Raw genomic sequence first — 24,419 nt, forward strand, 5'->3', positions numbered from 1 at the left:
TTCCTGCATCTATCTTTGTTGCTTCCAAAAACAAAACAGATACGCTATATTTTCCTCATGGCACCAGTTTAGGTGGACTGGGACTTGGTTCAAGCTGTGGTGGATCGTGTGACACTGTTGAAGTGTTTAATGTTTGACTCAGCTGAGTTTTCAGTCCTCCGTCAACACACAGACTGCAGCTCAGTCCATCTCAACCACCTGGGGATTCCTGCATCAAAGCTATGAATCTTTTTATAGCCTATCCCAGCCTGGTGTACTGTGTTTTTTGTGCTTTTTGATGGTGTGATAACACTTTTTAGCACAATGTGTTTTCTTTGGTTGTCTCCATAGTGAATTGTTAGTGGAACAGTTGCTTTGTTATCTTTTTTTAAATATCTTCTATTTTGTATTCGGTGTGTTTACATTCACACTGTAGTATTACAACTAAATGACGTGCAAACAAAAAGTCAGATGGACCTTGAGAAGCTTGTTTATTAGACAGTGAGATCATTACAATTATGTTGGACTTAGGTGTTTGTAGTTTTCCTCATAAAGACCACAGAAGAAGAATAAAAAGCTGAATATAAGGGTCAGTCCAGACTGTGGTTCAGCCTCTGTTCATATTGTTATTCACAGCTTTCTAAATATATATCTTCTGCCTTTCACATGTCATTTTGGCATCATTTCAAACCGTAGGTATATTGATGTAGTACCATTACTTTACTGCTAACAAACTGTGCAACATTTTCTGAGACTACACATTTTAGGAGTCAGTTGGAGGCTAATTGCTCTCCCCTGGCCAAATTAGTGAAGAGCTGGATGCTTCTTGAACTAGCAGGATATTAGCACAACTGAATCTGATTGGCCGCACCATCAGAGGGAAGAATGAGAGCGAAGAATTAGATCGTTGGAAGTGAGAGCAGGATGATGATGACATGGGTCTTGTCATTTCCAGTGTCCCCTCTCAGGGGTCTTGCCCACAGCACATCAGTGTTTGGACAAGCCAAAAGACAGGAAATAGATGTGACAACATGCTACAGCTGTGCCAAGCATTTTTCACCCAGCAGTGGGGGAACAAAAGTCTTTCTCCTCTGATGATTCTCTGACTGGAGCTGTGTTATGTAGGAAATGACACTGAAAGAAATGGAGCAATCTTTTAATTTTGTGTATGTTCTTTCTTGTAACAAGATTGCATAATATTCAGTTTTGTCATGCAGCCCTCCTTCAATGTGGTCTACTGTATAGGAGTGGGACAAAATAACAATATAGTGTTACCCTGTATATCAATACCACAAACTACACGTTGCTTTTGAGTTGAATCAGCACATCTGACTGCATCAACAAAAAATAACACTTTAAGTCGGATTGCAATTCAGTTATTTTCATTACAGATTAGTATATTGATTATTTATCATCAGGATCAATCATTTAGTCTATTAACTTTCAAAAAAAGGAGAAATGCTCATCACAGTTCTGGACATCCCAAGCTAACATCTTTTGAATTTCTTATTTTGTCTAACCAATCAAAATATATTAGATTTGCAATTATAGAAAAGACAGAAAAGCAGCAAATCCTCACATCTGAGAAGCAGGAATCAGCAACTGTTTAGAACAAAATCACCATCAATTAATTTTCCATTGATTATCAACTTGATCAAATAATTGTTTCAGCACCAAGTATAACCGTTCCCAAAATTTGTATTTACTTCAGGATGATCCTTTTGGATTGCATTTTATTATTTATGTTTTTGCTCATTTCCTGTTTTGTTTTGGTATAGCTAGATTTTTTTACATGTATGTCAAATATTTTTTTATTGGCATCATATGAAAAGTTTGGATTCACATCTGTCATTCACTTTTCTGTAAAATAGCAGGTGCAAATAACTGTAGCTTTATGCTTTGCTCTGTCATGTTGCTTTAAAAATAAGCCTGATCACTGTTCTGTCTTAACCACATGAAATTGATGACTTTTAGTATTAATAGTTATAGTTAAAGTGTTGTGATTAATATAACACTATTACTGTAGTTCACTGGGATGCCGGATTATGTATGATGAAGGATTATTTTGAATTGGACTGACTAATATAATTCTCATTACATCCTCTCTCCCACTGTTTCTGATTACTGTGCCTCCCTCTTTTCTCTCTCCTCCTCTCTAGGCAACAGGCCCGGATCTGCCATCCTCTCCCGCTAACGTCCCGTTGTGTTGCACCACTGCCATGTCCTTTCCCCGCTGTGCCCATCTCATGGAGAATGCACGCCCACCCAGATAGGATGCCTGCCTCGTCCGACGCCCTGAATCCCCTCCTGCCCATCACCACCTCCTCCTTCTCCTCGCGTGTACCTGCTCTTGCCAACAGTTCCTTGCGGCCTCCCAGGCTCTGCCTTGCCCCGCTCCAACATGGTGGATGAGGTGACCACCATGAAGGATGACGTCATCAACGCCAACACGCTGGCTTGGCTGGTCTGCTCGGGTGTGTCCATCCTGGCCAACACTTGGAGCATCCTTAGCGTCAGTGCCAAGCAGAAAAAGTGGAAGCCGCTGGAATTCCTCATCTGCACGCTGGCGGGCACGCACATCCTCAACATGGCCATCCCCATCACCATGTACTGTGTCATAACGCTGCGCCGTCAGCACTCCAACTACGAGTGGAACGAGGGTTTGTGCAAAGTGTTTGTTTCCACCTTCTACACTCTCACATTGGTCACCTGCTTCTCCGTCACCTCGCTCTCTTATCATCGCATGTGGATGGTACGCTGGCCTGTAAACTACAGGTAAGACGGCTGATTCTGTTGTTACTAAATAAGATTACACACTTACTTCTTGTATCTATACTATGTACAGCTAGAGATCATTTTGCATTGATTTGTCCAGGTGTTGGGATATCTGTCTGTGAGATTTCTGCTCACAAAAGAGGTGGATGAAATTTTGTTTGTGTTGCTCACAGCATTAAAACTTGCTGTTATTTTGAATGAATCACAGACCTTGGTATGAACTATTTTCTCTTAAAGAAGCCCCTATGAAGACTTGACAATGCGTTCTTTGCCATTGCATAACTAGATACATTATAGAAAAGAGAGAAAATATTTTTTTCATTTTTAAATTCCCTTTAACATGTGTCTGCACATTTTATACATACAGTATATTCTGTATACTGTATGTAGGTTTTTCATACATTCTATGTTTTACTGTGCTAGATCAATACACAGATGTAATGAAAATCAAACAGCTTTGTCAAGTTTAAACACACTTCTTAGATTCTGTTCAGGCTACAGAACTTGGCCTTTTTTTAAAAAAAAAAATCATGATTTTTTTCTAAACTTCTTAGCGATTGAATTTGTAAGAAGACATTTTAAATGTCTAACCTCCTGCAGGGCTTTCCATAAACGCACCACCTGCCAAAGCCACCTTCAAATACAACATTCTGGCATTTAAGCTGCAAATTTTGGGCCTCCCACTGCATATCTGAGCAGATTCCTCTGATGGGATGGGGAAACTGTTTAGATTAGTGTCACTTGTGAGCTTGTTTACCTCCGTTTTTGAGAGGGTTGCTCTGCATCAGGTGAAATCTCTCTCCTGTCAACACATCTGCTGGTTGCAGTTATTTGGGGTAACACCGTGTAAAACCCTCTAGACTGAGCATCTGCCAGCTCTAGCTTACAGCTTCAGTTGGCTCCTCACAACAAGTGATAGTACAAAGTAGCGCTGAATAATAAAGATCAGGTTCACCTCACGTTAACAGGCAGCGCCCTGCTGCAGTAACGCCGTTTTGGTCTTGTTAGACTTCCAAGACATCTGCTGTTCACACATAATCAGATGTTCTGAGCAACATTGCTGCTCCCTTTGAAAAAATAGTTTATGCTATTTATGTCTGTATTTAGGGATGCACTGGTGCTGCTTTAACATTACCTGTACTGATGATTATTAACCAGCAGTGGCTATTATTCTGTTTTAATAAGATCCAGTGTTATAGCTGCTGTTTGATTAGATTTTGTTTAGATTACATTTTTACAAACACATTTAATGAGAAAATAATATCATTATGTTGGCATTTATCTTACCTAATTATCAGGAAGGAGGAGAAAATTTTGTTTGGGTTACTTTAATTTCTACATTTGATTCCAACATCAGGAATTTTGTTATATGATGTCTTTGATTTTGGTGTTTTATCTGCAATAATACATGATGATAGCTTTATAGTGATAAATCTAAAAACATATTTGCAGCTTTACAACATCTCACCTTGAAGCACACCTCAAAGGTCTTGGCTTTGGTGCAACCCAGCTGTTATTCATGGCTATGCAGATCTTCATTTTCTGGTCATCTGGCGCAGAACAATCATTTGCAGATGAATGCATTTCTAGAGCAAATACTGTGGCAAATACAAGCACATATGAAGTCACTACTCATTTTTGCAGAATACAAAAAAGCTACTTTGCGAGTTATTGAAATGGTAGAGAAACTGATGCTGTGGCACATGTGGTGAAGATCAGTATTCTGTTGCCTCGCTTTATCTCCCCTGCTGAAAAACAAGGAGTGATTGTACTTCCTGTGGCATCACGCCTGCAGATGCTCAGCATTCAGTCAGCTCGGCCAATTTTGCAGCTTCATGCAGATAAGCAGACGTTACAATAAGATATGCAAACTTCCTTTTAAATCTATGCTCAATCTTGCTATCTATATTACATGAGCAGCTGTCATTATTGGCTGATGCCCACACAGTGATATCAGACTTTACACAAATGCTTTTATCTCCTTCGTCTGTTCTCTCGCTCATCAGACTGTACTCTCTCTCATCTCCTGTCTGGAAACATTGACCTTCCTCTCAGCAGCTCCTCCTCTTGTTTTCAAGTCACTTTGAACAACGATACGTTGGAGTGATAGCTCAGGTGATGCACCGTGTAATTGCTGTTCATCTTTCATTTAAATCGCTCCACGTTTGCCCTGCTGAGCCAGCATGGCTGCCTTGTCTCTGACATTAACACACAGTGAAGGCCTGAATTATGAATTCCAACCTTGTACTTCGGCAGCTGTTCTCATCACCCCGCTCTCACTATCTCTTAGGAGCTTATTCCCTTGCAACGCTTTCTCTTTCTGGTAATAGATTCAAGCAGCTTGGTGATGTAACCTCCCCATCATATGTACCCCAGGCATATTCAGGAAAGGCTAGCATTATTACTCACAGTGACAACAAGACCTACTTGTCTTTGCACAAAGCCACAGTGCAAACATAGAGGCTACTGCTGCACCCTCTGTGCCACTCTTATCGTGTCAGTGCATGTAAGCTAATGCATTATGAGATACAAATATTTTTAAACTATATTTTGACTCATTTTGTATGTGTTGGGGATATATTCTATATCTAGCCAGTGTTCCTCCAGATGATTTTAATGAGAGGAAGAGGAGGATAGGCGACATGTGCTCCAGTTCTCTGGAGGGAGACAGAATAAGTTTTCTGCCAAAACTGCTCCCGGACAACTGACAGTAAATAGACAATTTACCGTATTCCTTCGCAACATAAGTGAAGCAGGAGAGGTACGTTTATGTAAACTGTAGCACTCTGTCCGCGAGTTCCTTGATATTATATCCACCTTTCAAGGGAGTCGGTTTATAGATGCTGGACTGAAGTGACTTGAAATTCAAAGGTTTGCTTCTTTATTTTGGCCGTGTAATAGACTGTATCTATTCTACAAGCTATAAAGGATTGGCCTCTATGTTTGATTTGTTGCTGATGCTTTGAACTGCTCAGCACTACTTGAGGTGCAAATGTTCTGGCAGGATAGCACAGTCTTTCATCAAGTTTTGGAAATGAGAACACCAGTCACTGCCTGCCATATTTTTAGATGTACAGTACGTGTGCTGGTGCAAACCTTTAAAAGTGCCAGAAGACACAAACACATTCAGCAAATTGCTCAACTGTAACAATTACTTGGAGATGAGAAAAAATAGAAATCCCTTCACACTGAAATAGACCTAGATGACAAATAGACCGAAGGATGTGAAAAGCAATCTTTTGCCATCAGCAAAGCATCAATTTCCCCCCATTCAGCTCCAGTTTATCTAAATGATGACTGTGTGGGATAGTGCTTTTTTCAGCTTATATGTCCCAGGTGCAGACCTACCATTTTATGGCATTTACAGTATTTGGTCATAGCTTAGGTATGGTGTAGTTTTACAAGGGTTCTTTCTGCTGACTCTTTCTCTCAGGGACACATTTCTTCACAATCAGTCTCCTCCCTAGAAATATTTTCTAAGGAGAAGACTAATGGAGGAGATTAACCATACTGTCAGACTGTTATTAGTGTCACATTTGAATTATTTCATGCAACACACTGAGTTGGGGACTCTTAAGCTGCTGTAATTACTATAAGAGGCCCACCTTTCACCATCAATTTTGTTTTGTCCAAGGTATGAACGTATTTCTTAGGTTGATAAGTCTTATATTTCTCTTTTTTGATTGTTACTGGTTTTACTTGATGAAAACTGCAAATACCTTCAGTATAAGTGACCCGAGCACTAAGACTTTAACAAAGTTTGTGTAAGTGCTCAGAACTTTTCAGATCCACCAGTATTAGTCAAGGTCCTATTCTTATAAGCTACAGGACACACACAGCAGAAGAACTCAACTTACTTTATGTTTAAATGTGTTGTTCTGCTTCCAGGTTGAGTAACACCAAGAAGCAGGCGGTGCACACAGTGATGGGGATCTGGATGGTCTCATTCATCCTGTCCACGCTTCCAGCAGTGGGTTGGCATGACACCATCGACCGCTTCTACACCTCTGACTGCCGATTTATAGTGACTGAGATTGGCCTTGGCTTCGGCGTTTGCTTTCTGCTGCTGATTGGCGGCAGCGTGGCCATGGGTGTGATTTGCATCGGCATTGCTCTCTTTCAGACTTTCTCCATTCAGGCAGGCCACAATGCTGACAAGAACAAGTTCAATGTCCCCACCATAGTGGTGGAGGACGCCCAGGGGAAGCGCAGATCATCCATTGATGGATCAGAGCCTCTCAAGACGTCGCTGCAGATCACTTACCTGATCAGTGGCATCGTGTTCATCTATGACTTCCTGACTGGCTTCCCCATACTGGTGAGTTCGATGCTTAAACATGATTGCAAGAAATGATGGAGTTGATCCAAGAACCAGCTAGTTAAAAGGTCTGACTGTTTAGTCAAATATATACAAATTAAGATGTGTATAAATATAAGACGTGTTTGTTAGACTTCTGGATCAGTTGTGGCTGAGTGTGTAAGCTTTCAGGCATTCATTAGTGCTTTGTTAGAGTTTCTGGTGTTCATGTAGCCCCAGTTTCTGTCTCCCATGTCACATCATGACATTTGATTCATGGAGCTAAGCATCTGTTTTTCTGAGAGCTAAATCCCTAGTGATCTATCAAGGTCGTTTAACAACTTTGCCTGCTGTTTTGGAGGTATTTTAAGAACTCTCAAAGATTCTTCTGCCCATTTAGGTAAAAATAAAATTGTGAATCTTCTGCAAAATAAAAAAGATTTTTAACTTGTTTTCCAAGTTGCGACTGTATTTCCTAATTCAAACAAAGAGCCACAAGTAACACAAAGAAACAGAAAAATATAAATGCATTATCAATGCATTATCATTATCATATATCTCTTAGAAAACAGGCACACAAATACACATACAGCGAGGTCAGGCTGATGGCAGCCATGTTTGTGACCTCTTCGTCATTCATTCTGTATACTTAGGGTGAGGGAAGGTTAATTCAGTCTGAAGAGAGGCAGTGCACGGGGCTGCTAAGGGTGAAAAATTTAAAAGAACGTTTGAGGGTGGAGTTAGCGCACTGTAGCTCCAGTAACCATACCATACTGATTTATTATTTACACAAACTTGAATGTTTCTTCTCATCTGGGGCTGTAAGTAGGTCAGGCTAAGTGCTTATGGATGGTGTGTGTGTTTTTATATACAGTCTATAGTATGTGTCTGTTAGAAGTACAGGTTACAGATTAGCACTGGGATCATCTTCCCTCTGTTGTCTTTTAGGGAACTTCAAAACAGAGTGTAACTTCCCTCTTCTTCCTGGGGGAAACTAATCCTTCAAGTACATAATCAGTGAGTGAAGGAGCAAGCTCTGTTTCTATGTGGCACCATTTGGTTTGCAAATTCCACCCTCAGGTTCTCATTCATTTTTAAACAAGTCAATTCATTGGTTTTCTATGCAGCCTGTAGAAAGCTCAAGGCTCATTGTTTGTGATGCAGCCAAACCAGCCATCCTGACATCTTAAAAGCAAGTCACCACAGTAGAGTTCTCTCCATAAGGAATATGTACTTTGACAGTTTTTCTGGTTGTTATAGCAAGCACCCTCTGCTCATGTTTAAACCACGTGGATTACAGTAGAGGTAGAGGTTTAGTTAAATGTGGGTTGACTCGTATATGATAACACTCTTTTAAATCTAAGTGGGAGAAAATGATGTGAATGAAAGTGCCTCAGCTTCAGTTTATCTATAATACATCGCCTCAGTTCTGTTATCATTTGTACAAGTAACCATCTGTTAGTCGACATTTTTACATTAAACAAACCTTTTTTTTAATTAAGTGTTGTACACCTGAGGCAAGCCGACCAGAAACTCCTGCACTCAGCATTGCTATCTGCACACACCTTTAATGATGAAATCCAAAGCACACAGCAAGATATCGAGTACTTTCTGCACATACTCATAGGAGAAAAATAGTACTCATACTTTAATGATCTTAATAACATGCATGGTTATCATTGTTCGCTAATTTTGGGACTTGAAGAACCAACTTCGAAGGGTCAAATTTTGGGACATTAATGTTTACTTGAGTGATTATAACTTTGGACAGCAGAATTATACTACTTCAAAGAAACAAATAAAGGACAAAATCATTTAAGTAATTTCTTGAATATACTTTTAAAATGCTGTTTTTTTTGCTCAGTTGAGTGTTATGAGATATAACATAATGTCTCACTGTAGTGTATTTAACAGTGCATGAGATAATAAGTAACCTGTCCTTCAAAAGTGCCAATAATATCCAGTTCATAACCAATATTGTCTAATCCTCATTGTTTTGTATTACAATATAATACTTTCTTTTAAAAGCCTCACGCTGGAATCATCTTTCTTCTGTTTCCGATATGTGAATTCTCTCCAAGAAACATGTCCGCCAGGACATAATAACACCTTGCAGGTCCTGGCTTTTAAGTGATCTTAAATTAGGCCTGCAAGTCATGCTTCCGGTTTCCTGTGGGATTATCTAAATATGCTGCCATTTGCCAATGTCTGCTCATCAAGAGCTGAGCTATAACAAACCTTCTCAAAACTGCTTCCCTTTCTCACTCCTACAACAAAAAAGGTCTCTCTTATAATCAGCTGATGAATGCATTGCTTTTTTGCACGTTTGCATCTACCAGATGCTTCACATTTCTTCATGTTACCAGTGTTATCAAGAAAGACTACTTTTACTCATGACAAAAACATGGTTTGCCTAAAATTGGCCCCTCTGCTACAACAAGGAATATGTATGGTCCTCACTGGATTTTTAGGAGATGGTAGGACATGATAGTCTGTACTAAAAATGAATGTGAAAATAGGCATGGAGACTGAATGGCCTGCATTATTAAATCCTTGCTGGTAAGAGCAATTAGTCAGCACTGATGAGCTCGCAGGTCTTTAGGCACCACAGCTGCTGTTTTAGCTGGTTGTTTAAAAAAAAAAATCAGAACACTGGGAAATGCTTTTTATGAATGAATGAATTTCAGTGCAAGATGAAACATGAGTAGGGGAAATGCTGCAATTTCTTTGGATAATGCTTCTAATAATGTTGTTTTAATTAGTGTGTGTCATATTTTTACTTGTAAGGTTTAACAACATCACACCTCCATACTGGTTGCTTAATAAGCTGATCAATGAGTTTATTTGAAAAGACAGTGCTGTATTACTTTTGGAACAACATCTTTTTGTGTATGTTTGTATGTGCGTACGTAACAGTAAGGGGAGTGCAGTGCTGATGAAAGATCACATTTCCAGTACAGTACAGTGACAGAAACAACAAAAGGTCTCCCAGTCGTCTTTATGACCTTATGTAATGAGCTATTTAAATGCATGGGAAGCTGGAACACACATACAAATCGGTTTGTACACTGGTTTTCAATTTTGTGGTGTTATACAGAGAAATACTGAGGAAGAGATGTATGATCAGAACAGAATAGAATATCCACACTGTTAGAAAATCCTTACAGATGCTAAAGAAACAAACAAATAAACAAACAAATTATTTGTATGAGCATACACTCAAGAATTGGCCAGTAAGTTGATATACTACTCGGAAAAAATTATGCTCATGCTCCAACATTTCTGGATGATGGAGTGTAAAAAAAAATCAAATCCAAACCTGAAATCCAAAATCAATGTATATACTTTATCATGCAACACCAGCATTCATTTTCTAACTCCTAATAACAGTAGTAGTGACATCATTACAAGTTGCTTCAAATAGTCTCAGTTTAGTTTGAAATAATGTGATGATGAAAATAAGTAAACATTATTGTTATGATAAAGGTCGTACAGGTCATTTGATGTCACTTTGCTAAAGGTTGTGCAATGAATTTATAGGCTCCGGGAGTAAATATTTAACTGTGTTTGAAACACAGCTTTAAACACAGCACACAGTTGAAACATATTGATGACAACTTCACCAATCATAAGCAGTTTGTTTTCTTAAGAGCAACAACAAAAGACAATACCTGCCAGTGGAAAATACATCAGCTGGAACAGCATTATTACTTAGTTTTTCCATAATCACTATGCAACTGTAATGTGCTCAAACTGTGCTTATGAGTGATTTATAAGAGTACATCAGGCCATATTCTATTTTTTACTAAATGTCAACAAATCCCATGAGAAGACCAAAAGCAGCATCCTACTAACAAGTTCTGTCTGTGTGTCCAAAGGCTGATATATAGTAGCTTATTCCTCTGTGCTGTAGAAGTATTAACAGATAAATGAGCCACACTCTTGAACTGAGTGACATGTTCCTTTATTGTGATGAACACGGGCACTGTAGTTTATTTTGACTCAGTCTCACAAATGCCACTTTGCTGCTGTAAAAACCTGCTAATGCACCAAATCTGTGTCTAAAAATAGTCCCCAACAAATGCACTATTTACTGCTGTTAAAGTAATTTTTGCTAAAAACTACACTCATGCTCACCAGTTTCAGGAAACTATTGAACTTTTCAAAAAATGAAAGTGTATATTCATCACCATTTTAAAAAAAAAAAAAAAAGAAAAAAAAAAGTTTTATATCTTCAGTAGGAGCGAAGGGGCTTGGGGGTGAACGCCACAGACTCGGGACATTGAAATGTATTGAGAGAATATAAACTAAACTATAGAAAAACTCCTTAAACTCTCATGTGGGGTACACTTTCAGTTATTATGCTCTCCAGATGAAAGGGTGCTGAAAATCTTCAGGTGAAGTGTTCTGATGGAAAGAAAACCTGTTTATCTGCATTGTCTTTGGTTGGATTGGCAGTTTTTAAAATGAGTCGGCTCAGTAGACGAACAACATCAATCTCAAGCTGAGACTCTGCAATTTCATCAAGTCACCTAGTGATGCTGTTGTATGGTTGGTGCTCAAGTTCAAGATATGACCAGAGGAGGTGACACTGAAGATAATGAGTCCGAGTTAATCAAACTGATCAGTGTCATGGCCCGATGCATGATTAGGCACTCAACCTGTCAACTGTAATGATCAGATAATGTACTCAGTTGCTTCACTGAGGAAGATAACCCATATTAGCTCTAATGCTTGTTATAAAAAGGAGTAGTACTTAAACCGGGGTCACCTTTCATTCCATTAAGGGGCAGTTCAGTAGCTGTTATTAGATGCCACTGTTTTCATTCGGTTTCATCCAATGGGTGTCCCAAAATCATTAATGTTTGAAAACTCGGTTACAAAATATCTTAATTTATTATTTTCACACAGTGGCAACCTGTACATAAATTTGCTGCTTGAGTGCATGACAACTTCTTTAAGGGACTCTGGCTTTTATTGGCATTTTCACACCTCAATGTTAATTTTTCAGGTTTGTTCTTGTTGCATTTCATCACTATTCTGTGAACACCATGAATGAGGCAGATTTTCTTTTTGGTACACAATATAGAATATTTAATGCATCATATTGGCTCCTATTTGGATATCTTCATTGGTCATTTAGGTTACATAATCTTTAGGTTACATCTAACTTTGAACTTAGCTTACTTTTCAATGGCTTTTCAAGTGAGGACAGTGGAAAAAGCTAACCATTGTATTTGTGCAGTGCATATATCATCAGTATAAGCTGCTTGAAGAATTGATTAATGCCTCAGCATAATAATAACATAATCACGTTTACTAATATACAGTATAGGACTGGATCTGTGTGTGGATCTCTTGCTAATGGATGTTTAATATTTGGTACTCTCAACAGACACTCATCTATGTTGTGCCGAGAGCCCAATGATTAGACAGTGGGTGTGACATTAAAACATGTGTCTCTTCAAGGTTTTAACAGAGACTCCTCTCATGGTAGATTTTTTTCTCTGAATTTTGGCCAACAATAAGTTCAGAGAAGGTTATTTAATGCACCATAGTTTCCAAAATGCTGGATCTGAACTAAAATCATTTCTTAAAATCATTTCTATGGCAGATACCAAGTTTGCAACTCTAATTCTTTTTGTTGCTCCTATTCTTAGAGTAACTTAGAGAAGTTATTTGATACCTTAAATATTTTGTTTTTATCCCATAATGATATAATATTGTACAGAACTGCGTTTATTGTTTGCTGATGCCATTTGGTCCCTGAACTGCTGAGCAGCTGTTTCAAATGGCCAGTATGAGCTGTCACATCTGCTTGTTGATGTTAAGAACACTAGTATATACAAGAGGAACATGGAAGAACCCATTTAATGACTTGTGATGTGATGTATCTGCACTTACAAACTTTAACATAACCAATTATGGTCTGATGGTACTGTATAATGTAGGAAAATCTAATGTCCTCTCAAGTCATCAATCTATGATGATATGTTATTGTTTGGATGTCTTAATTGAGCTTAATTTTGCTCATAAATAAACACATTTGCACTTTCAACCCCGGAAGAACCAAGTCATATCTGTTGACCACTGAGCATCCACACTGGAGAAGTTTGAGATTAAGTGCCTTGCTTAAGGACTACTCAGCAGTGTTAGAAAGCAACGTTGCAGTTAGCATAGGGGTCCTGTCTTATTAACTGTTTTAGACTATATAAACAGTATCTTTGTGATTCTGCTTTTGTTTACTGGCCTCTTGTTTCTAACCCCTTGCTGACCCTGCACAGGTGGTGAGCTTTGCCAGTCTGAAGTTCGACCGCTCCTATAACTGGATGGTGTTGTGTGTGCTGTGGTGCTCCATTGCCCAGTCCATCCTGCTACCCATGTTCCTCTGGGCTTGTGACCGCTACCGGGCCGACATCCGCATGGTGTGGGAGAAGTGCGTCGCCATTATGTCCAATGACGACGTGGATGAGGGTAAGCCACTGTCAGGCGTCCCCCTCCCGTCTTCCCTCCTTTCTCCCTCCTCTTTACCTGATGATGTCAATGTGGGTAACAATCCCTATTTCCTAAGACAGATCAGTAGGGACTGCTGAGAACACAAAGGAGGGAAGGTTGACTGTTGCAGTCACTCTTCAATGATAATTTTCTATACTTTTTTGTAGTGTTCCAAATGGATAATTTGCTTACATTAGTTTACAAAACCCAAGAGACAGTTAAAGACTTTGCATGACTGTCCGAATTCAAGGTTTGAATACAAAAAAATAGTTTGTGAACTCACTGCACTGTCTTTGGCCATAGGAATTACACTGACAAATGTGATTTATCAACCTGAATAGCTTTGTCTCTTAGCCTTGGGAGGAGTTTTACTGGGAAAATTGTAAGTAGCAGTATTGCAGAAAGGGAAAAGAGGTTAGTACCAAGCTAAGTTTATAGCCTAATCTTTGACAGAGATCTTCAACTCTGGTCCTTGTTGTACAATATGGTGTCACGTCTGTGATTTACAATTTTCTTAAGTGAATTTACTTGCATCCCCTTCGTGCATTAGCAACTGAGTCATGTTGTAATTCATGTTACCCATTTTTAAAATTAAATTATAACAGAGTCCATCGGTCATCATTACAGAATTGTTACAAAAGTAACCTCATAAAATTGTCAGACCTCCATAAAAGCCAGTTAATGTCAAAGATTTGTGACAAGAAAATCAAACATTTCAAAATGTTGCAGAGAATGTACAGTCCTTAATATTGGTCTGAAGATAAATGATGCTGTCCAGTCACAAAATGTGATGAAGAACATGTGTGTCAGCAGCATGGTTACATTTCTGTAGGTAATCAAAACACAGCACATTACACACAAATATGCAAATGTCGCTGATTTTGGACAGTTGAAAAGTGGATTTAGGGGGTTTCTGATAATGTTTTGGCACTTTTTGTCTTGTCACCAGCCACTTCTCTAGTCTGAGTGTTAAATTCCCAAACAATAGCTTTTTTTTGTGAATTATCATTTTAATTACAGGCCTTTCTTGTGACAGTTGACTCAGTAACTGTAAACTTGCATTCTCACCTGAATCCCAGGTTTATCATAAGTCTCTCCATGTGAGATACAGTCATTGGCATTTAACCTGTGGGTGACAGCAGCACTTCTAGATGTCAAAACCAGCAAGAGACATAAGAAATCTATGAAGTTTAAGAAAGATATATTTATACCTGGTTTCTGCTTCATGGTGCTGGTTGACTCGGGATTACTGCAGCTTCAAATTGTCGCCCTCTATGACTGTTTGGCTTGGTGCTCTATATTAAACTATGCAATTACAGTGTGCAACTGGCATTCATTTTTGGTCAGGTCAGTCAAGCTCCAAGTTAAAAACATGACATCAGAAACTGTGATGCTACAGAATTATTGTTTTAGAAACAGTCTGCGTTAGTCCTGTTGTTCTTTGCTTGTCCCCTATCTTTGATCTGAACTGGCTCTAAGGTGTGATACAGGATGACCCTCAAATTTGCATGTTGCAAAATATTGGAATTTTGTATCTTAAAAATTTAGCTTTTTGAAGTAATTCATTGAATGTATTTATCCCTGTTTTGGAGAACATGGACATCTACCCTGGGCTTTAGACCAGAGCAAAAAATAATAATCTATGTATAAAAATGACGGTATGTAATCATAAAAATAACATAATTTCCTCTTATTTTCAGCCTATTAAGAGGGATATTTTTAACATTTGGTTAAGTTATCGTGTGGTTAAGACCTTTTTACAAGAACAATCATGATTTGATTTTATGGCTGTTTGTACATGTTTCTTAAATATATCTTTGTTGTAGTCTGAGGTCTGAAATCAGTGGTCAAATGTTATCATGTGACCTATCATGTGACCTTTGTTGTCAGAAGATGAAACTGAAGTGACAAGTGTCTGTGTAATATAGCTTTTATACTAAAATATATTTTTCTGTGTTTTTGTATGCAGTTTGTACTTTATAAAATGCTTTGCTTTACCGTGCTATGAGACTGATGTCAATATAAAAAAGAAATATTGCTGGACAAAGGACATACTTACCTTGCAGCATTTTTTCACTTCAATGCATTGAAACTGGGCAATCTTCCTCTAAAATGCCCTGGCATGAGAGGATGATACAATAAATGGTTCCCTGTTCATTTGTTGGGAGCCAGAGTGAAACTGGAACGATTGCACTAAAGCTGAAAAGCACTTTCATGTCATTATGATGGTCATATTTCCCTCAAGTCACGAAGGGATACACCCATGTTTTTTCCTGGATACAAAACTGAGATAGATATAAAAGGAATTTATATATATATATATATATATATATATATATATATATATATATATATATATATATATATATATATATATATATATATATATATATATATGTTTATTTTTGTTTTGTTTATTTTTTTGTTTTAATTTTTTTTATTTGTGTCAGATTGTGACTTATAGAGCAAAATACTGTATCTTTTAAGGCAGAAGTCTTAAGTACTAATTAAATTGCTCTTAGTCAATATCCGAGAAATAGATAAAAGAGAAAGAAAGTGGTCTAAGACTTCAGTCTTTCATCACAGAAATATAGATGTTTTCCAAGGGGAGGGAACATGAAACATTTCACCAAGGAATCACAGACACTTTGACAAAGTTTGGTCCCGAAATTAGGTCACATGATAATCATAGAAAGGCTTTTGAATTGGGTCCATGACCAGATCTCCACAATTCATGCAAACTGATGACAGCATGAACCGTCTGTCTTTTTTTCTATTGGCACTGTTTAAACTCATACCAATCTGAACCCCTTCTTTCCTGTTTGTAACTCTCCAAACCTTTGATCCTCTCCTTCTTGACACCCTCCCCTATAACTGCACGTTGTCCAGCAGGAGCCATAAAACAACGCAGGGCAGTCCATATTCTGTGTGATAATTAACACTGCCAGTTCTCTGCTTTTTTCCAGAGGGCTTGCCATGTATAACTCATCACAGTTGTATGTATAAGGATTGTTTCCTGTTTTTCCAAAGCTACTGACTTGCATGCCAAGCTGCCTGTGCAAATAGCTGCTGTCATCTTTCATCTTTTGCCACACATTTTCCTCAAAATCAGCATTTTACACCCATCTCCAATTGATCTTTAATGAACATGAATGCAGTAATTGGGAAAATAAACTTAGTAGATGGGTTTTTATACACTTGAAGATTTTTTGTATGATTTGGTTGGTTTCTGAATTCAAAACCAATCTGGGGCTTTTTCATCTCCTTACTAAACATTTAAATTCTTGGACTTTTTTTTTTTGGTTGCAGAACAATTTTTGATCTAAACTTAAATTCCTGAGCAGACTCGTAGGAAAAGTCCAAAAAGTCAACCAGTCAGAGAACAATTGAACTTGTCTCTCTTATCTATTCGTCTGTCTGTCTGTCTGTCTTGTGTACTCCGTTGCTATCTAATCCTGACGCTCGTACTTTTCTGCACTTTGCAGAAAACAGCCAAGATGGAGGAATTCATGCCGACTTAATATATGACAGACCATATGACTATAGCTCGGCGCCTGAAATCGTGACGATAGACCGTAATGCCAAGTATGAATTCTCAACCTTAGAAAGGGGGGTCCCGCAAGGGTATCCATTGAGGGAACAACAGGAAGATAGAATGCAGTATTTGCAGGTATATTTTTATTAATTTTCTTCATTTCTTTTACTTGATCAATTTAACTATTTTGAATGACACTTCATTGCTAATGTGCATGGTGAAATGGCCTTGTGGGCCTTTATAGTATCTTGCTTGAATTTTCTGGAATCATCAGACATTTTGTGATGCTATCTCTCCCAGATATGCCACACATTTTTTTTGTCTTTTTTAACGTGAGTCAAAATTATACTCTGGCTGACTAATGTTTGGTAAATATGACCATCGGCAGTCCCATCAACATATTAGATGTGCTTCATTTATCACCTAGTGTGTCCTAGCCATGGACCTACAAGCACTTGACATTTTCATTGTGTAAGAGGGTAAGAATTTAGTAAGTGACTTACCTTCTACATTTCAGGAATCCCTCAAGGTTTCAAGAAAGCACTATAAACATCTGCTCATGTTACCCAAAAGCATTGTGTCCATTGGATCCAGCATCCATCCCAGTCAGATGCAGAGCTATGAAATACTCCTTTTCAGCCTGCATTAACACCAGAGCTTGTTCTAACCTGCAGCCTTCTAGGGCAACTCAACAAAACGTATTGTCTTCTTTGATTCCAATACTTACTTAACTCTGTAAACTACTAATTCTGGCCCAGCATCATATATTGGATCAATTTTTGATGAAAAATATAGATGACAGTAGCACTAGTGAAAGTCACTTGCTGGACTTGGCCTTGAAGACTGTGGTAAGGATATGCAACTTTATAAACAGATGATGCAATGCACACAATATAAACTTACATTTTTGCAAAGCATCTTAACACTGTGTCATCTTTGTCAAAAACAACTTAACAACTTAACAGGGGCTTTGTTTTTCTCAGTACAGCCTGCAGCTCAAGCCCAAATTATATTTACTAGAGTAATTTGCTTACTGAATATCAAAAAATATAATTTTTTAAAAATTGGTATAACACCCCAAATACCCAGCATTACAAAGGGCATTATAAAGACCAATGCTCCTACAGGATTGGATGTATATTCTATTTGAGTTTTTAAGAAGCCTTGAAACAGAGATGTATACAGTAGCTATCACTTCATTAGACCAAATCATTACTCCATCCAATGTTTCTGTGTCCAATACACCTCTTCACATGATAGTAGATTCATTTTATCGTGAAGTAATATTTAGCTGTGTTATTCCTTGCTGTAAATGTGTGTGATGGAGAAACAAATGAGGTGCATTTTTGATATCTGTTATAGGACGACTGGCTGAACAGTCACATTATCTTTGTAGCTGCTGGAAGGGTTCAGGCCCAATTAGATCAACAAAACCCTTCTAATCATAATTAAAGAGCACCTCCATTTGAGAATTGCTGTGGCACTTCTCAAGTGGTTTGATAACAGAATAAAGCCTCTTTGGCTTTATTGGTTTGTGGTTGGCGTCTCTCTCTCTCTCTGTCTGTCTTTCTCCATCCTGCCAAGTCTGTCCTGCATTATAACTCATTCTAATGCTTGTGCTGCCCTCTGCTGTTCAGCCCTACCACCTAACACACTCAATGCTACTGTATCGTCTGCTGTCTCATTTCTCTGGATTTACTAAAAGCCACCACAGGGGGGCAGGCTGATATCAATCTTGTGGCTCTTGATGTCACCTTGACGAACCCTCTCTCTCTTGCATAGTTGTCAGAACAGAATGGAATGTGAGTATAACATGTAGGAAACTATCAACCTTTTACAGTTTTTATCTCCAAATAATGGAGGTGAATACTAGTTAAGTTATAACCTTGTCAATGTACAGTACCAGTCAAAAGTTTGGACCCACCTTCCCATTCACTTGAATGAGAAAGTGTGTCTAAACTTTTGACTGGTACTGTAGTTAGAATATTAAAATGTTCATAGATGTTTGGGGGATTCATCCAAAAATACATAAATAAAAGTAAAACATCTTGGGTGAACAACTTATATGTGCTACATGTAGGATTTTCTACAAACACTACAGCTGAATCACGGCATCAAAAACATAATCGGTACAATCAGAGCTGTTATCAGCCCAAATAATTGCAAAAGTCAGCTCGTTGGGACTATTGCTTAATGAGTGCAAATCAGTTTTATCTCTAAAGTTACAATGTTCTACCACAGTGGCACTGGCAGCCACAACCTTGAAGAATCCTACATGTAAAATCCTTTATGATTAATAGTGTAAGTGTGTTACAATCTATGATAATATAATATAATATAACATGTTACAATGCTTAGGCCTCTGGTTCTGTGTTGCTGTAGAACTGTAGATAAATGAATATCAAAGTAATTTATAGACTGAAGGGTTCGGTCTGTGTCTTGCGTTCAGGTGCCCCCTACAAGAAGATACTCCCACGACGAAACCGACATGTGGACCAGCGACCGGATCCCCTCGTACCTTCACCGATGGGGCTCCACCGAGGACATGATAGTGAGTGCCCACTACAGCTCCACCTTGCTGCACCACGAGAGGCGCAGGAGCAGCCTGGTCTCCTACCACGAGGAGAGCCACCATCACCATCACCCTCATCGCAAGCGGCGACGCTCTGAGGATAGTATGCACTCCCTCAAGCACCTGCCACGTGTGGTTTGTGGCGGGGAGCGTTATGAGGATGAACTGCGGTGTTTCAGCCGCGATGAGGTGATCAACTTTATAGATGAGACGCCGCTGCCGAGCCCCAGGAAGAGCCCGCGGCGCACGTCCACCATCTCCCTTATACCCAACGTGTATGATCAGCACACAGTCATCCTTCCCCACTTCGCGCTTACAGACTTTGAGCGTGAGCCCCAAGCGCTCAGGCGGCTCTCAGAACACAAAAGGAGCAGTAGCCGGGGAAACTCGCCTGAGGGTTCTCCCAAACCAGACAGACCTGCTGGAAAGAAGAGCCCCGGGGCTTGTGGCTCTGGTAAGGGGTGCCGGGAGCGCCTGCGAGACGCAAAACACCAGGGTGAAGCGGCCTCACCTGGGCGCAGCCAGCAGACTCCAGGGCACTCTGCTTGCAGGCCCAGGACAGGTGTTGGATACGGGGCTGGGGCTGGAGCTGACTGGGGGCATCAGAAGCACCTGAACAAGGCCGAGAGTAAAGGAAGCACAAACAGTTTTGTAAGCACACCCTCGGCATCGTCCTCGGGATACATCACCTTTCACTCCGATTCTGTAGGCTCCACCACTTAAAAGCAAAGTTTTCCCATGTTAATACAAACATTATGACTGAAGTTATTATCATAACGAAAACCACTGGAATATTGGTGGTTTTGGGAAAGTGACATACTGGATTATTTGGCCTTTTTACTTGTGCCACTACTCTGTTTTACTATATATGCCACCAATAAATAACTGTTATGCTAAATGGCCTTGGGAGCTTTGGACATAATTTCTCAATGGGCCTAATGTTGATTTAGTATGTAGACTGGTGAAAAGGTTAGGTGGTCCTGTTATTCAGCTTTCACATCACAAAATACTCACTGAGGACACTTTTTTTCCAGCACTGACACAAGTAAACTGTTTTTAAATGGCGTAAACATTCCCACACCTTGTTTTTGCTGTTTGATGTTGTTTCCTATGAAATGTTCACAGAATTGAAGGAGCTGGTTGTTAGGCTTTCTTTTTATTTGTTTGTTTGTTTGTTTGTTTGTTTTTTTGCAATTAATAACTCAAACTCAAATTGCATTTTTTTCTTTGGCCTGTAATGGCTGTGTGTATTGTTGTATAGGCACTTTTGTTTTCAAACCAAACTTTCCTGAAAAGTGCCCATTTACCTTTAGATTGACTTCAAGATATGATACATTCTACATATTCGTTTTTATTTTGATCATATTGTGCAACTTTTCTATTAACATTATTATTCACAACACATGAAAAGTTTTTTTCAAGCACCCTTTGTTGAAGTAAACTGACAGTGGTAATCCCAAACTCTTTAATGCCTAATACTTTTACAGTTGCTGTGTGCGATATTGAGATATAATGTGAGGACCCCTAAATTCTTAATGAAGATGTGAAGTCAGTTTTTAAAGCAGATTGACATGTCATGTATATATATAAGGTATTGGATTTATGGTTTTCGTGTTATTTTTGTTTGATGAGACCTTTGCTTAAAACATTTCCTCCCAATTCTTATTATTCCAATGTTTGTGTTAACTTTGGAGATCATCAGGTACAACAGTTGCTCACCACATTGCATATTTGCATAAGGAACATCAGACTAATAAGTAGGAAATGGTGATTTTTCTTCATCAACTGAGCGTGTCAGCCCGACCTCTCATATTATTTGTTTCAGTAACCTGTTAGAAAGCACCAATAATGTTTTTTTTAACCAACTAAGAGGGAACATCTAAAAGATGTCAAATGGTCCAACAGTTCAAAGTTTAATAATCACAGCCTGCAGGCTGACTAGATGTAGCATGACGTAAATGAGGGTGTTGTACCTAAACCACCAAATCCTCACTGGACAATTTCAATTGTAAGCACAATTTAGGCACACTGTGAATAAAATGAAAATGGACTATGAATACAAAATAATGACTTACAACCTATCTGCTGTGACAAAAAGCAGACATTATATTTGATCTGTTATCGCGTAAGATATGCCAAGACTGCTAATGGTCCTATTTGGAGAGGTTTTCAGGGTGTGAGATGATTTTTTTAAAGACCTGATTTAACAAAGCCCTGTGCAGCAATGTAGATTAAATGTAAGCATCCCCAAAGCCTCAGTAGGGGAATATTCAGATTTTTTTTTTTTTAATAAATATATATTTGTATGGTGAATATGATTACTTCACATCATAACAGAATATTAAAGGTTAAGGACAAAAATAGTATCACTGAATTATCAGTGAAATGCCCCATAAGCCAGATCACATAAGACTCACTGATGCCCCACTCTTAAATTAATGAATTAGAATCAGATCTTCTTATTCTTACCCAATAATAGTATGTGACAATTTGATGACTGTAAAAGGAGTGAAATTACTTCTATTGATATATAACAGCAGAGACAACTTTGGGGTATGACCTATCATGGACAGTAACTGCTACATGAATGTATGTGCACAAATTAGGTCTGAGGGTGAAATGAATAGCCAAGTAATGAAGTTGCAGGTGTTTGGCATATTGGTTTTCACTCATCTGTTGTCATTTAAAATCTATGTTTAGTTTGATTTCTCATGTATTAGTGTACCTCTCACTCATTGCAGCCTACTCAATTGGACAAGTTTGCTGAAATGTATCTTTCTTTGGAAGCATAACATCATATTCCCCTGTCAAACTTTGCTATGTCGTAGATTTTTGCATTTTGTTGTGTTTACAATATTAAAATATCATTTTGTAACATATTCAAAGATTTAAGACTCAAATACAAATGATGTTAAATGTTATGATTTTCTTGTTTAGATGATGACTTTGTTAAAAAGGTATGACTGATTAAATTCACAAGATCATGCTTCAAAGTGTGTTTTTGGAATTTTTATTTATTACTATTTATGCTTGTCGTGGAGAAGTTTGTATCCTTTGAGAGTGTTTTTTTCTTCTTCTACATTTATGCTGACTGTTTAATTTAATCACACCGTGATGGACACAATGAACAACAATTCAGACTTGAGTAAAAAGTTTACCACATACAAACTCCAAGCAGACATAAACATAAAGTTAAATGTTCTGAACCTTTGTTATCAAGTCTTTATATTGACAGCTGATGTGAATTCAAAAATAAATTTTACAGAAATATAATACACAGTGCATTAATTACATCAAATAAGAATATCACCATACTAGTGTAGGCTATTTGCAGATTATTGTCCTCCTCTGATGTGCACAGATGAATGCGTCAGCCAGCACGTGAGCTAAACTCAGTGGCAGCTAGAGTTGCCACCGGAAGTGCCACAACTAAACGCCGCCTGTTGCTGATGCAGGTAAATAAATGAACTCGTATTTATGACGCTAAACGCTAGCTACAACAACACCTTTTTTTTTTTTTAACAGAATTTAGCTAACCAAACTGTGCCTTCTTCTGAATTAGGTCGCGCCATCGGCACTTAAAAATGTAATGCGCATCTACACTGGTTTGTACGGTTAAGCGTGTCGGCGTCGAAAGGAACTTTGTGGTGCATTCAAGTGCACCTCCTAAACTCAGAAATATATACTGAATGGCCACAAAGGTTGCTTAAAACGTGAAAGTTTCTATTTTTTTTTTCTCATTTTCCTTTGTTGAAATACGTATGTCTATCATTACTTTCTTGTTCTTGCTCTTTACTCTCACATAGCAAAGCAAAACCAGTCACCCATTCAGTGCAATAGATTCCAATCTTCAATATTTAATATTCTTTCTATTGGTGTATCATTAAGGGTAGTAATATTCACTTCAGTGGAACTGTTTATCAGTTTCTAGAAACAGCATGCATTTTGTTCAGAGTTTAAAAGTAATTTAAGATAAATTAAAATTTGCTGTACAGCACAGGAATCAAAATGCAAGTTTTGAACCACGTAACCAACAGAGGGCACTGTTGTATAGAGACTAGTGTTGTCTGCATACAGATGAATTGTACTATTTTTTAAGATTCTCTATGTCATGTATGAAAGTTTTGAATAAAGGTGGTCCTAGAATAGAGCCCTGTGGCCCACCTTTGTTAACACTCATAAAGCTTGACCGATAGCCATCAGTCACAACAATGATTTAACTGCTTTCCAAAAGTTTGCTACGTTTCCTTTACTTTCAGATAGTGCAAAGACAGTGAGACACCTATCACCTTGTTGACAAAAACATTGCCAATCAGATGATGATTTAGTTGTTTGCACTTTGTGCCAGGCAGCATCCCTTTCATGTAACATTTCAGCAGCAGTTGAATCCTCGATACTTACTTGACCTTAACTATAACAATTTTTCTTGCCTAAACTTAATTTTGTCAAACAATTTCAAAAATGTACAATGTATAACTATATGCCTAAACTTAAATATCAAAAAAGGCTCTGAGGTTTAAGGATAGTCTCAATGGACTGTTCTATTCCCACAGAAAACAATAAAATATTTCTATAGAAAAAGTATTCTGTTTGTGTATCATATGAATTCAAACTCCTTGACAATAGTTAGAAAGTTATGTGGAAAATGGAGATAAAACTATACAAGGGAAGACATATGGTGCAAATATGTAAAAATTGAATGAGCACAGGTAAATAATGGAGAGATATAGTCTATTTAACCTATTTAACCTGGAAAACTTGGGGAG

General features: G+C 38.2%; 1 protein-coding gene across 1 annotated transcript in view; it reads left to right on the plus strand.

Moving 5' to 3' along the window:
• LOC122983012 (probable G-protein coupled receptor 153) overlaps positions 1-22,651 on the plus strand; it is a 34,994-nt gene extending 12,343 nt beyond the window's left edge. Inside the window, exons 2-6 of the mRNA XM_044352689.1 lie at positions 2,139-2,754; positions 6,643-7,072; positions 13,336-13,525; positions 17,032-17,216; positions 19,531-22,651. Of these exons, the coding sequence (XP_044208624.1) occupies positions 2,381-2,754; positions 6,643-7,072; positions 13,336-13,525; positions 17,032-17,216; positions 19,531-20,376 (2,025 nt within the window). The 5' untranslated portion in view covers positions 2,139-2,380 and the 3' untranslated portion in view covers positions 20,377-22,651. The remainder of the gene's footprint in view (positions 1-2,138; positions 2,755-6,642; positions 7,073-13,335; positions 13,526-17,031; positions 17,217-19,530) is intronic.
• Positions 22,652-24,419: the final 1,768 nt, after the last annotated feature.

This window comes from Thunnus albacares, chromosome 5, assembly GCF_914725855.1.
Source record: "Thunnus albacares chromosome 5, fThuAlb1.1, whole genome shotgun sequence".
Taxonomy (NCBI): Eukaryota; Metazoa; Chordata; class Actinopteri; order Scombriformes; family Scombridae; genus Thunnus; species Thunnus albacares.